Here is a 14,127-nt window from a genome sequence, read left to right as displayed (position 1 = left end):
TTCAACAGTGCTGGAGTAATTAGCTCCTCTGTATCCCTTGTCAGTTTCTCATAGCAGCATTGTGTGCAAGGAAGTACACCCAGCCAGGGTGTACACCAGCCAGGGCTGGAAAATGGGTAACACCGATAAGGAAGCCCATCAAGAAGATGAAAAGTACTCATTAATCATTCATCAAACAAATACCAGAAAGCAGGAACTCTATTGTAATTTCACCTCATTTTCTTTGTTATGGTACATCTGACAATATAATCAAAATAGTAAGGTCTGGACACCTCAATGTGGAAAAATATAATCTCTGAATAAATACCACCATTTGCTACAAATAACAGTCTGAAATTGGAAAATAAAATAATGATAAAAGATGCAAACGTATCCCTTATTTATAAGAGGTTCTGATCTGGAGAATAAAATAGGAAATTTGAATTCAAAAAATACAATACAACTAGACTACTGATACCCAGGATACTCACAGAAACAAAAAACAGGCCAGATCTTCTTATGCTGTTTCTCTTTAATATTACCTCTGGGTTCAGAGAAGGCTCACGACATTCAAACAAGTGAGCTACAACTAGGCTGAGGGGGAACTTACCACATCCCTGTGTTCTCCTTCCTTAGGGGTAAGGACGACTGAGAGCAAAATGATTCCAAGATCATGGTCAGGATAGCGGGGATCTTTCAGTGTGACGGTCACATCCGTGGGCCTATGATATAAAATATTAAGATTTTGAGCATGAAGGAAACCATCGGCAAAAGGCAAACTACTGAATGAGAAAAGATAGTTGCAAATGATATATCCAATAAGGGTTTAATACCCAAAATATATAAAGAACTCATACAACTCAATATCAAAAAAACAAGCAATTTGATTTAAAAATGGATAAACATGTTTCCAAGAAAGACATGCAGATGGCCAACAGACACATAAAAAGATGCTCAAGATCACTAATTATCAGGGAAATGCAAATCAAAACCACAATATTGTCACCTCACACCTGTCAGAATGGTGATTATCAAAAAAGCAACAAACAATAAGTGTTCGTGAGGTTGTGGAGAAAAAGGAACACCTGTATACTGTTAGTGGGAATTTAAATTGGTGCAGCCACTGTGGAAAATGATACAGAGGTGCCTCAAAAAATTAAAAATAGAACTATCATATGATCCAGCAATTCTACTCCTGGGTATCTATCCAAAGGAAACAAAAACAGCAATTGAAAGAGATACATGCACCCCTATGTTTATTGCAGCATTATTTACAATAGCCAAGATATGGAAACAACCAAAGTATCCATTGATAGATGAAAGGATAAAAAAGATGTGGTATTTATGTGTATATATATCTATATATGTATATACACACACACACACACACACACACACACACACACACACACACACACACAAAGGAATATTACTCAGCCATAAAAAGAGAGTGAAATCTTGCCATTTGCAACAATACAGATGGACCTGGAGGGTATCATGCTAAGTGCAATAAGCCAGACCAAGACAGATAGCATATGATTTCACTTATATGTCAAATCTAAAAAGCAAAACAAATGAAAAAACTAAACAAAGCAGAAACAGACTCATGGATACACAGAACAAACTGTTGCCAGAAGGGAGGGGAGTGGGGGAATGGACTAAATAGGTGAAGGGAATTAAGAGGCATAAACTTCCAGTCATAAAATAAATACACAGGGATATAACATACAGCATAGACAATATAGTCAACAATGTTGTAATAACTTTGTATGGTGACAGATGGTTACTAGACTTATTGAGATTATTTTGTAATGTCTATAATTGTCAGAGCCACAATGTTGTATACCTGAGACCAATACTGTATGTCAACTATGCTTCAATAAAAAATAAATATATAAAATAAAAAAAGATTTTGAACTGTCATTAAATGAATAAGCCAAAATATATACTATATATATATATATATATATATATATATATATATATATATATATATTTAACATCTTTCTTGGGGTATAATTGCTTTACAATGGTGTGTTAGTTTCTGCTTTATAACAAAGTGAATCAGTTATACATATACATATGTTCCCATATCTCTTCCCTCTTGCGTCTCCCTCCCTCCCACCCTCCCTATATATATATATATTTTTTTAACATCTTTATTGGAGTATAATTGCTTCACAATGGTGTGTTAATTTCTGCTTTATAACAAAGTGAATCAGCTATACATATACATACATCCCCATATCCCCTCCCTCTTGCATCTCCCTCCCACCCTTCCTATCCCACCCCTCTAGGTGGTCACAAAGCACCAAAACTGAGTTATCTGTAGTGAGGTGAATGGACCTAGAGTCTGTCATACAGAGTGAAGTAAGTCAGAAAGAGAAAAATAAATACCATATGCTAACACATATATATGGAATCTAAAAAAAAAAGTGGTTATGAAGAACCTAGGGGCAGGACAGGAATAAACATACAGACGTAGAGAATGGACTTGAGGACACAGGGAGGGGGAAGGGTAAGCTGGGACGAAGTGAGAGAGTGCATGGACTTATATATACTATATATTTTTAAGAAGAAAAGAAATTTTGTCTTCCTTTAATTTCCTGGTACAATTTTTGTTGTTATTAAAATAACATCAATATATTAAGTTGTCCAATAAATCATGGGCCAATTGGGTATACTTGGATTCACTGCCTAAGTTTCAGCTCTTCATGGGGTTCTAGAAAGGCTGTGGGGTTGCTGGAAAGGCTAAGGAAGTACAGCAGTATTAAGAAAACTGTAAGGCCCTTCTCTGTGATCTCTAAATACACAGAGAGCAATAGCAGCTATTTTCTATAAATTTGAGTCCAACAACTCAATGACGGTCTTTTACTGACCACTACCTTCCTTTTAGTTCTTTAAGATTTTTTTTTCTTAATCAGAAGTATGATTTAGAGTAAATAAACAAGTGGGAGAAGAGGAAAATATAAAATATAAATTGCCTGATGTACATTATAAATATACTTTAAAAACAACGTATAGTTATTTGAAGAACTTCTATTTAAAATAATGCTTCTATTTTTGGCTATTTAAACCTATGCCTAAATTTTTAGATTCAGAAATGCAAGGAAACCAGCACTTAGAAGAGGTGATCAATACTTAGAAGGCTTCAGAATTAGATAAGTATCTCTGAGGAAGAGATTATGAATTGCGCAATATTACCCACAGTAACTTTTAGAAAATAATGTAGAATACACATTCAGTTGATAATGTGTAGGTAATATCTTGTTTACATATTTCAATTAATATTGAACAAATAGGGGTTCATGCCCTCCATAAGCCTAAGGGACTGTGGAACATTCAGCACCACACTTGAATCCTGAAATGTTGGCAAATTAGGAATGTTCCCTTGCTTGTTCAATCATTTATTCATTTAATTCACAAAACATGAATTGAACATATGTGATACTAGGTTCTGGGTAAAAACCAGCAGTCAAGCCCAAAGATAAGACACTTGTCTTCATGGAGCTTAACATTTAGTAAATGATACTGTTGGATTCTAGTACTGGGGAGATGGCTTGATGGGGAAAGTGGTCCAAATAAAAACTTTCAATCCTGGCTGCACCTCAGAATCAACTGCGAAGCTTTTAAAAAGTGCATAATCCTGCACTCTATCCATAATGATTCTGGTTCTGTAGATTGTGGGTGGTGTCTGGAAATCTATACATTTATAAAGGTCCCCAAATAATTTGGGGGAACCACAGGTACCTTTCAATGCTAAGATTTTACAATACTAGGACACTGTTTCAAATGATGCTTAATTTACCAATTCAAGAAATGGTGTTATGAAAAATATGAACAGTTTTTTGATGTCAGGGGTTTTAATTGAAACATAAGTAACCTATCAAATTGATAATATACATAAGTTACAATAGTTGTGAATGCAAATTGCTCCAATATTAATTTAGTTATAACTAATCATTGTGTTTGATGATAACAACTTGTTCCTTTTATTTTAACAGATGCATATTAGGCATTATAGTATATATGTATATATATATGTACATACACACATATGCATATATATACACACATATACACATATGTATTTATATGGGGTTACAATTTGATTTGGTTCATTTTCCTGTAAAAATGATTACATATAAAAATTAATAGCCAAAACTTCATTACATTTTATAATGGTTACATGATAAAGATTTAAGAACATTTGTAATTCTTTATGATGCTTATTTATTTATTTTTTTCAAAAGCAATACCTTAATGCATTATATAGTAGCATAAGTATTTATACGGCTACTATTATTATCCATCTGTCTACATCCAGAGGGTACTGATTTCTTTTTTTTTTTTTCCGGCCCCACTGCATGGCTTATGGGATCTTAGTTCCCCAACCAGGAATTGAACCTAGAACCCAGGCCCTTGGCAGTGAAAGTGCGGAGTCCTAACCACTGGACTGCCAGGGAATTCCCATGTTGATTTCTATACATAGAATGTAATGGCATACACAAATATGTGATTTTCTTTTTTTTTTTTTTTTTCGGTACGCGGGCCCCTCACTGTTGTGGCCTCTCCCGTTGCGGAGCACAGGCTCCGGATGCGCAGGCTCAGCGGCCATGGCTCACGGGCCCAGCTGCTCCGCGGCATGTGGGATTTTCCCAGACCGGGGCACGAACCCGTGTCCGCTGTATCGGCAGGCGGACTCTCAACCACTGCGCCACCAGGGAAGCCCAATATGTGATTTTTAAAAGTGGTAATTTGATGTTTGTGTGGTTTTGAGGGGAGGGTATAGTTAGCTAAATACATAAAATAAGTAATGTGGTAAAATAAACACCAAATGCTTATACATAATCTTTTGGTTTTTTACCCATCTGATATGTTTTTTTCCATTTAAAATTATTTTTCACCAGTAATCTATCTTTAATAGAGAAAAGAAAAAGTTATGCTCTGTGATTAAACCTAGTAATTTGCATACCCTTATGCAGAATCTACAGAGAAAATAACCGTGGCCTTTACGAAGAACAGCACAGCCCAGTCTAGCTGGAGCTCAGTTTCATGATAACGGACCACATACGACACCACCTAGGACTTCCTTCAGCCATGGTGAGGCGGGGAGCAAGCAATCACCCCGAGGTCAGGCCTGCTAGGCTCTGGGTTGGAATGAAGAACACATAGGAAGTATAGAAAAGGCCATGCTTTTGTCCAGTCTGAGGCACAGATGACCATTGGAAGACCACCAATAAGCTGCCACTGTGCTCAGACTACAACATATAAGGAGTTCTACTATTTATATTTCATCTACATTTAAAATATAAAGTTGTGATCTGACCCATTACTCTGCTTTCCACTATTCCTGCCACATGATATAACATGATCATCTAAACCAGCGGTCCCCAGCGTTTTTGACACCAGGGACCAGTTTCATGGAAGACAATTTTTCCACAGACCAGGGATTGGGGGGTGGGGGATGGTTTCAGGATGATTCAAGTGCATTACATTTATTGTGCACTTTATTTCTATTATTACTACATTGTAATATATAATGAAACAATTATACAACTCACCATAATGCAGAATCGGTGGGAGCCCTGAGCTTGTTTTCACTTGCCACTCACTGATAGGTTTTGGTTTTTTTTTACATCTTTTTTGGATTATAATTGCTTTACAATGTTCTGTTAGTTTCTGCTGTACAACAAAGTGAATCAGCTATATGTATACCTATATCCTCTCCCTCATGAGCCTCCCTCTCTCCCTCCCCATCCCACCCCTTTAGGTCGTCACAAAGCACCAAGCTGAGGGGCTTCCCTGGTGGCGTACTTGTTAAGAATCTGCCTGCCAATGCAGGGGACACAGGTTTGAGCCCTAGTCCGGGAAGATCCCACATGCCGCGGAGCAACTAAGCCCATGTGCCACAACTACTGAGCCTGTGCTCTAGAGTCCGTGAGCCACAACTACTGAGCCCATGTGCCACAACTACTGAAGCCTGTGTACCTAGAGCCTGTGCTCCACAACAAGAGAAGCCACTGCAATGAGAAGCCTGTGCACTACCACAAAGAGTAGCCTCCACTCGCCAGAACTAGAGAAAGCCCGCCCACAGCAATGAAGACCCAATACAGCCAAAAATAAACAAATAAATAAATAAATTTATTTTTAAAAAAAAAGCACCAAGCTGATCTCCCTGTGCTATACAGCAGCTTCATAAGTCTGCAAGCAATGGATTTATTATGGTCTCTGTGCAGTCAAACCTCTCTGCTAATGATAATCTGTATTTGCAGCTACTCCCCAGAGCTAGCATCACCGCCACAGCTCAACCTCAGATCATCAGGCATTAGATTCTTATAAGGAGCATGCAACTGTGCAACCTAGATTCCTCGCAAGTGCAGTTCACAGTAGGGTTCGCGCTCCTATGAGAATCTAACGCTGCTGATCTGACAGGAGGCGGAGCTCAGGCGGTAATGCGAGTGACGGGAGCGGTTGTAAATACAGATGAAACTTTGCTCGCTCGCCTGCCGCTCCCCTCCTGCTCTGCAGCCCGGTTCCTAACAGGCGTTGGGGCCCCTGATCTAAACCATCTCTTTAAAACCACCAAAGATGATTTGGCAGCCTCCTTTGCAATCCATTCCAGCACTACTGGACCTTTTTTTGTTTTGTTTTTTCGGTACGTGGGCCTCTCACTGTTGTGGCCTCTCCCTTTGCGGAGCACAAGCTCCGGACGCGCAGGCCCAGCGGCCAAGGCTCACGGGCCCAGCCGCTCCGCGGCATGTGGGATCTTCCCAGACCGGGGAACGAACCCGTGTCCCCTGCATCGGCAAGCAGACTCTCAACCACTGCGCCACCAGGAAGCCCCACTGCTGAACCTTTTAAAACCTATTTTTTCTTCTGTAGTATTAATCAATTCTTAGCTCCTATGTTGAAATACATTAAAAAAAATAAAAGCCCATAATTTGGTGCAAGGAATGGTTAATATTTATAACATTAGTTATAACTAATCATTACTTTACAACTAGTCAAGCAATGATAAGTTAATGTAACTGAGTAAATACAACCAATCTGCCTCCACTTTCGGGCTACTCCTCGGTAACCTAGGACTACTGATGATGGCAAAATTAGATTCTACTTCGGCTTAAGTGATAAGAGTGCTGCTATTTTCGATGCATAGTGTACTCATCTTATTTCCTATGTGATGGCCTCATTCTTAAATTAATAATTATGATTAACATGTATCATCTTCTTTATGCCCCACTATAATCATACCATCAATGTGAGAGCAAGGAACGTGTCTTAATCTAGATTCCTGGTGCTCAGCACAGTCTGGGGGACAAAGAAAGTGTCTTAAGAATTTTTCTGCTGGGGACTTCCCTGGCAGTCCAGGTCCGGTGGTTAGGACTCCGTGCTTCCACTGCAGGGGGTACGGGTTCTATCCCTGGTTGGGGAACTAAAATCCCTCATTCTGCATGGCGTGGCCAAAAAAAAAAAAAAAAAGAGTTTTTCTGCTGAATAGTTGTTGTCAAATGAGATAGTGAGGGAAGATGCTAAGTATTATTTCCACCAGGTAAGTGAGAAAGACATACTTGAGAAAGTCTGGCTAGCACAAAGACTCACAACCATAAATGACAGAACAGTGACTAGAACCCAGATCTACTGACATTTTCTGTTACACAGGCCCAGTTTCATAAAAAGGTGTAGTGATATTACAACAGTTCAAACGTTACCTGTTTAACTCCAATTGTGTGAGATCCAGAAAGGCTGAGCCCATAAAGTCATCCTGTAGTCCAAAGTCATAGTCAAATACCTATGAAGCCAAAGACACAGACATTATTATAAACAATTCCAATATAAGCTTTAAGTGAAAAACGTCTTCATTATAAAATACTGGTTGTCTATGTCACCAAAATCAATAAAATTTCCTAAGATTTATTTTTAAAATTTTATTTGTTTTTGTGTTTTGAAATACTAAGGTCTCACAAAACATTCAAAGGAAATTACACTTAATTTTATAATTAAAATTACTGATTTGTATAAAGTAGAACATCAAAGGTGATAACAAAATCAAATAAATTATAGTGAATCCTCAAAAATGTGGGAACCACAGGCTTATAATATTTTCCTCTCATTATAGATGGTCTATTAGCATTACTGAAAGGCAGAGTGAGTTGGTATGAAATTCAACAAATATGTCTTCCATACTGGGCTGTAGGTGATGAAGATATGACTCCAATTTCTTGTATTTTTCAGGTCATCAAAGATATATTCTCTGATATTATAGGACAATGCCATTTTAAACATACAAATAAGTAAACATTAAGATATTATGATTAAAGTACTTCATAAAGTTATTTTAAGGTTAAATTTTTATAATCACAAGCAATGATTAGGGCATAATATTAATGTGACGTTATAACAACAACAAAACAGAAAGAAAAAGAAAAGAATGTATTTCTTTCTTCTGTCAAAACTATTTATCTTCTTTGCGCCCTTCATGGTTTGTATTCATACTATGATGAACAGGACAGGCAATGTGCTTGACCTGCTGGACGCTACACTGAACAGCTGGGAGAGTCCATAAAAACCCAAATAGATATATACAGTTCAGTGAGGAGCACCATGGAGACAGAAGTGTAAGGCAATGTGTTGGGAGCTGATATTTTATTTTATTTTATTTATTTTTTGCGCAGGCTCAGCGGCCATGGCTCACGGGCCCAGCCGCTCCGCGGCATGTGGGATCTTCCCGGACCGGGGCACGAACCTGTGTCTCCTGCATCGGCAGGCGGACTCTCAACCACTGCGCCACCAGGGAAGCCCAATTTTTTAAAATTAATAAAAAAAAATTTTTTTATTCAGGTATAGTTGATGTACAATATTATATAAGTTTTAGGTGTACAACACAGGGATTCACAATTTTTAAAGGTTATACTCCATTTATAGTTATTATAAAAATTGGCTATATTCCCTGTGCTGTATAATATATCCTGTAGCTGATTTATTTTATACGTAGTAGTTTGTACCTCTTAATCCCCTACTCCTATCTTGCCCCTCCCCCCTTCCCTTTCTCCATTGGTAATCACTAGTTTGTTCTCTATATCTATGAGTCTGTTTCTTTCTTGTTATATTTATTAGTTTGTTGTATTTTTTAGATTCCACATATAAGTGACATCATACAGAATTTGTCCTTCTCTGTCTGACTTATTTCACTTAGCGCAAAACCCTCTAAGTCCATCTGGTTGTTGCAAGTGGCAAAACTTCATTCTTTTTTATGGCTGAGTAATATTCCATCACACACACATACACACACACGAACACCATATCTTCTTTATCCAACCATCTCCTGATGGACACTTAGGTTGTTTCCATACCTTGGCAATTATAAATAATGCTGCCACGAACATTGGGGTACATGTGTCTTTTCTAATTAGTGTTTCCATTTTCTTTGGATATATATCCAGGAGTGGACATACATCCATTTTAATGGTACAGTTCAATGAGTTTTGACAAATGTCTATGGCTATGCAACCACTGACACAGTCAAGGTGGAAGACAATTCCATAATTCCCAAAGTTCCCTCATGATCCTTTTCGACATTCTTCTTCCTCACCTGCTCTGCCCTTGGCAAACACCGATCTGCTTTCTGTTTCATAGATTTGCTTTGTTTTTCTATAATTTCATATAAGAAACTACTGGTTACCAAGGGGGGAAAGGGGGGGTGGAATGAATGGGAGATTGGGATTGACATATATGTACCACAATGTATAAAATAGATAACTAGTGAGACCCTACTGTATAGCACAGGGAACTCTACTCAATGCTCTGTGGTGACCTAAATGGGAAAGAAATCTAAAAAAAAAGTGGATATACGTATACATGTAACTGATTCACTTTGCTGCACGGCAGAAACTAACACAACATTGTAAAGCAACTCTACTCCAATAAAAACTAATTTAAAAAAGTAAAAAACCCATGATGCTGAGTGATATAAGCATTCAATGAGAATATACATTTCAAGCTGATATTTTAAATTGGGAGTCCAGGAAGGCCTCTCAGAGGAAGTGTGATTTTGTAGAGACTACAATGATGAGAACGATTAAGCCATTAGAGTGACACTGGAATGGGAAGAGCGCACCAGGTGGAGGAAACAGCAAGTGATTAGCATGTTCAAGGATCAGCCAGCAGCCAGTGTGGCTGAAGCAGACTGAGAAAGATGGAGAGAGGAAGGAAGTTGGAGGGAGAGCTCAGAGCTAGATCAGATGGGGTCATTTCCAAAGAACTCTAAGTGAATGGGAGTTGGCTAATTTCCATCCATTTAAACATTTTCTTGCTCATTTATTTCCTTGGTCAACACTGATTAAATGCTTATTATGTGCCAGACACTGTGCTAGGTATTGAGTAAACTGTGGTGAGGAAATCTCACATTGTCAATGCTTATAGTTTAGTGAGGGAGGCAGATGTTAAACAAGGAAGTGCACAGGTGATAGAATTACAAACTTAGATGACTGCTGTAAAGAAAAGAACAGGGTACAAAAAGAAAAAAATTACATTGGAGATCAGGGAAAGCTTTTAAGATTGATAAAAGGGTTAATAGATGGAGTTTAGAGTTGTGTTTCTGACCTTTTCAAATAGAAAATCATTGTATTGCTCACTGGAGTAAATGAGCATAAACAGGTAAGTCTGCTCTTGAAAGGATGACCCAGACCACTGGACTCTCCAGGAGGTGAGAATGCACTGGGCTGAGAGAACCCGTAGCTCAGCATCCCTCTGCCCAATCCTTGACACAACAGTTAAAAAGCTCCAAGCTGGGGCTTCCCTGGTGGCGCAGTGGTTGGGGGTCTGCCTGCCAATGCAGGGGACACAGGTTCGTGCCCTGGTCCGGGAAGATCCCACATGCCACAGAGCGGCTGGGCCTGTGAGCCATGGTCGCTGAGCCTGCGCGTCCGGAGCCTGTGCTCCGCAACGGGAGAGGCCACAACAGTGAGAGGCCCGTGTACCGCAAAAAAAAAAAAAAGCTGAGGGAGTAGCATGTACAGAAGCCTTGTATCAGTTACTGTTTTCTTTTCTCTAGTACAGGTGTACTGCAATTTAAACAAACTTAATATGTAAAAAGTTGATATTAAAAAAAAAAAATCCCTTGCTTTACAAAGGGATTCTTAAATTAGAAGAGTCACAAGGGATTTATTTAAGTTATAAGCTCCTCTAATGCCTTTTAAATTATTCAATTTATAGTCATTTGATTTACTTACAACCTTTCAGGAGTGCATTTGTTGTAGAAAGCACAGCACTCCCGCAGTAAATATTCTCCTTGATCAATTACACTTCTGAACTTTAGTCATCTGCTCAGTGGCATATCTTATACAACTGACACCTTGGTATTTGCAAGTGGCTGCAGTAGTGTATTTTACAACATAAAATTTACACCAAAATTAGAGAAATTTCTCTTGTGCAATCTCTTCTGATTGTATCAGCCTTAAGGATTAAAATCTTGGGGTGACCACAGTGACATACAATCCATGAGAACACCTGGGATTCACCTACACATATGAAGTGGAAGGCTGTGAATCCAGTGAATTGATCGGCATAGACAGCCCAAATGGGCGAGTCAACATTCAAACTCTGTTTATTCTCATGGGGAGACTCTTTTCTACCGTCCTAATGCTAGATGTTTACAATAGTTCTCAATTCCTATTACTCAGCAAAGGCATAAACACAGGGAAGAATGGAAACACCAGAATCCATTCCTTAATGAAATCGTTTGCTATGCAGTTTGGTTCCAAGCTCTATAAACTATTTGTCAGAGGGAGCATTACTCTAGGTGAAGTGTCAGAAAATATAGAACATAGAAGAGTGATGAAATAGGAGAGGCACTCCCACTGCAATAAGAAGCAGAGTTAATGACGATTAATGTTTACTCAACATTTACCATATATAAGGCACTGTGTTAAACATATCATACAGATTTTTAAATTTCATTCTTATACAACTCAGTGAACAAAGTATTGTTTCCATTTGTCAGATAAGGAATCCAAAGCTTAAAATATTTATGTTACTTGCCCCTAAATGCCCGGGCTAAGAAGAGGTCAGATTCAAATTTTGTAATGGATTTCAGACACAGAGCATATTTAAAGTGATGTACAGTCAGGGTTGAGGGTCGTTGGTATATAAAATTCTTTTTAGGACCCTTAGAACCTACTGAGAAATAATTTTGGACAAGACAGCTATATGGTCCTTAGCTTGACCCATGCTTTAAGTACCTTTTCAATTTTAAATCTTAAGCTTGGATAGATGTGAGTTATTTAAGGAACTATCAAGTTTGTTAAAATGACAATCTTAGAATCAGTACTATGGCTCCAAACAGAATAGTTTTTCTAGTTATCAAAATCTTTCTATTATTTAGAAGAGCACTTTCAATTTAGCTCTTGTAGCTCATGATTAGGCCAAACAAGCAACAATTTACATTTCTCCTTTTAGATTACTTCTACCTCTTTCCACTGTAATTCTGGGTGCTCAACATGTACCTGGAATAATAGTGTCAGTGAAATTACAATGGAGAATCTGAATTTAATTCAACTGCAATGGATGCTGAATTTACTCTATTATTTAAGATGTGTGCTGGAGCATCTCTGTGGACACAGAGCAGGCTCCAGCAGCTCTTATCTCAATTAGAAGCACTGCATTTAACTCCCAGATTCTACTGCTACCCTACGATAAATATGTTTCAAGCCCATCCCTGCAGCCTTGTTTTTATACCTGCCCTTACTGTGAAGTCATTCATAACTGAAGGAATATTCTCTTTTTACCAAAATTAAAAGCTACATGAATTCCAACCAATTGGAAAGTGTATTTATTTATTTTGTGTAGTATTTAAAAATGACTCTACCAAGATTTTTTAAAATTTGTTTTTACTAGAAATGTTACAAGTACTGTAACTTCAGTGTGATTTTATAACCTTAGCTTAGAACTGAATTTTGTTTCCCTTGGTAATCTTTACACTGATAGAAATCAGATTACAGTGTGCACGTGGACTTCTTTTTCATTGAACCATAGAGAGGAGGGTTGAAGACAATATTTTCTAATCATCTAGTTCATGGATGCATTTTCATATTACCTGTCACTATAGAATCAGTTAGTCCCTAAGAAATCTTTCAGGCAAGATTAATTTCCTATCACAGAGGATATGGGCAACATATAAAAGTCAATCACACAGAGCTATGTAGAGACGATGAAAATAATGCAATCTTCATGAAATTCTAGTAATTTAAAATATCATTTCCACCAATGTATATTATTTAGGTCTTTGTGTGTCCCACATTAGGCAAAAAGTAGATAACACAAAACATGGGAAAAGTAAAGGTGAAAGTCAGAAAATTTTTTTCAAAAGAAGCCCTATGCATGGTCCAGAAAATGAAAATCAAATGAAAAAGATCAAAGCATATTAAAAAGTATAAAGCATTCATAAAAATAAAGTCTTGTTATTTTATGTTTGTACTAGTATTTGAGAGGCCAGTATGATTTCTGTTTAACTTATATTTTATTATGTAGAAATGTAAAAAAAAGTGTCAAATCTTTTACAATTCACTATGTATCTTCTTCTGTAAGGTGGAAGTTAAGTTGTGGCTACATAATGTTGTACTTTGGAAACTCAAAGTGGTAAAAAACAAAAACCACCCTTGGGTTTTCTCTCCTAACTTCTTTGTTCCCAGTGTGACATTAACCAGGCCTTTGGTCTATAGGCAGTGTTACAGTCTCTGTTTTCAGTATGTAAGGGTATCTATTCTTGCTCTCTTAAACCAAAACAAAAATTTCTGCCACCATTTTTTTCTGTGTACTTCAGATTTTTGTTTGCTTTTGAGCCTATTATGATATTCCTTTTGAAATACACATTTGACATCTGGATTTCTGCACAGATGAATGTCATTCTTGAACACAAAAGAATAGCAGAGGGACCCAGCCATTACCTAATGTAACACTGGAACATTCATTTGTAACCGCTTTAAAGACTGGAAATCTACATGCTTCCGTCATAGAGTAATATCCCATTAAAGAAACAGATTCACAGCAAACGCAATTAGAAATTAATCCTTTTCTTCCATAATTTTTCTCTTAAGGGACATTATATGAGATCCCAATGGTCCAGTGCTATCCTTATTAACCCTGCTTTCC

At 37.7% G+C, this 14,127-nt stretch overlaps 1 protein-coding gene across 15 annotated transcripts in view; it reads right to left on the bottom strand.

The window, feature by feature from the left end:
* The window catches only part of MCTP1 (multiple C2 and transmembrane domain containing 1), a 543,328-nt gene that overhangs the window by 257,089 nt on the left and 272,112 nt on the right, over positions 1 to 14,127 (bottom strand). For all 15 annotated transcript variants that reach the window (XR_007476708.1, XM_049708425.1, XM_049708421.1 and 12 more), the window contains exons 4-5: positions 7,692 to 7,771; positions 590 to 701 (exon numbers count right to left, since the gene is read on the bottom strand). Coding sequence is in view for 14 of the 15 variants with exons in the window: in XM_049708425.1 (XP_049564382.1) it covers positions 590 to 701; positions 7,692 to 7,771 (192 nt within the window). In the remaining variant the exon portion in view is untranslated. The remainder of the gene's footprint in view (positions 1 to 589; positions 702 to 7,691; positions 7,772 to 14,127) is intronic.

Source organism: Orcinus orca, chromosome 3 (genome assembly GCF_937001465.1).
Source record: "Orcinus orca chromosome 3, mOrcOrc1.1, whole genome shotgun sequence".
NCBI classification, from domain to species: domain Eukaryota; kingdom Metazoa; phylum Chordata; class Mammalia; order Artiodactyla; family Delphinidae; genus Orcinus; species Orcinus orca.
This window is presented reverse-complemented; position numbering and strand designations above follow the sequence as displayed.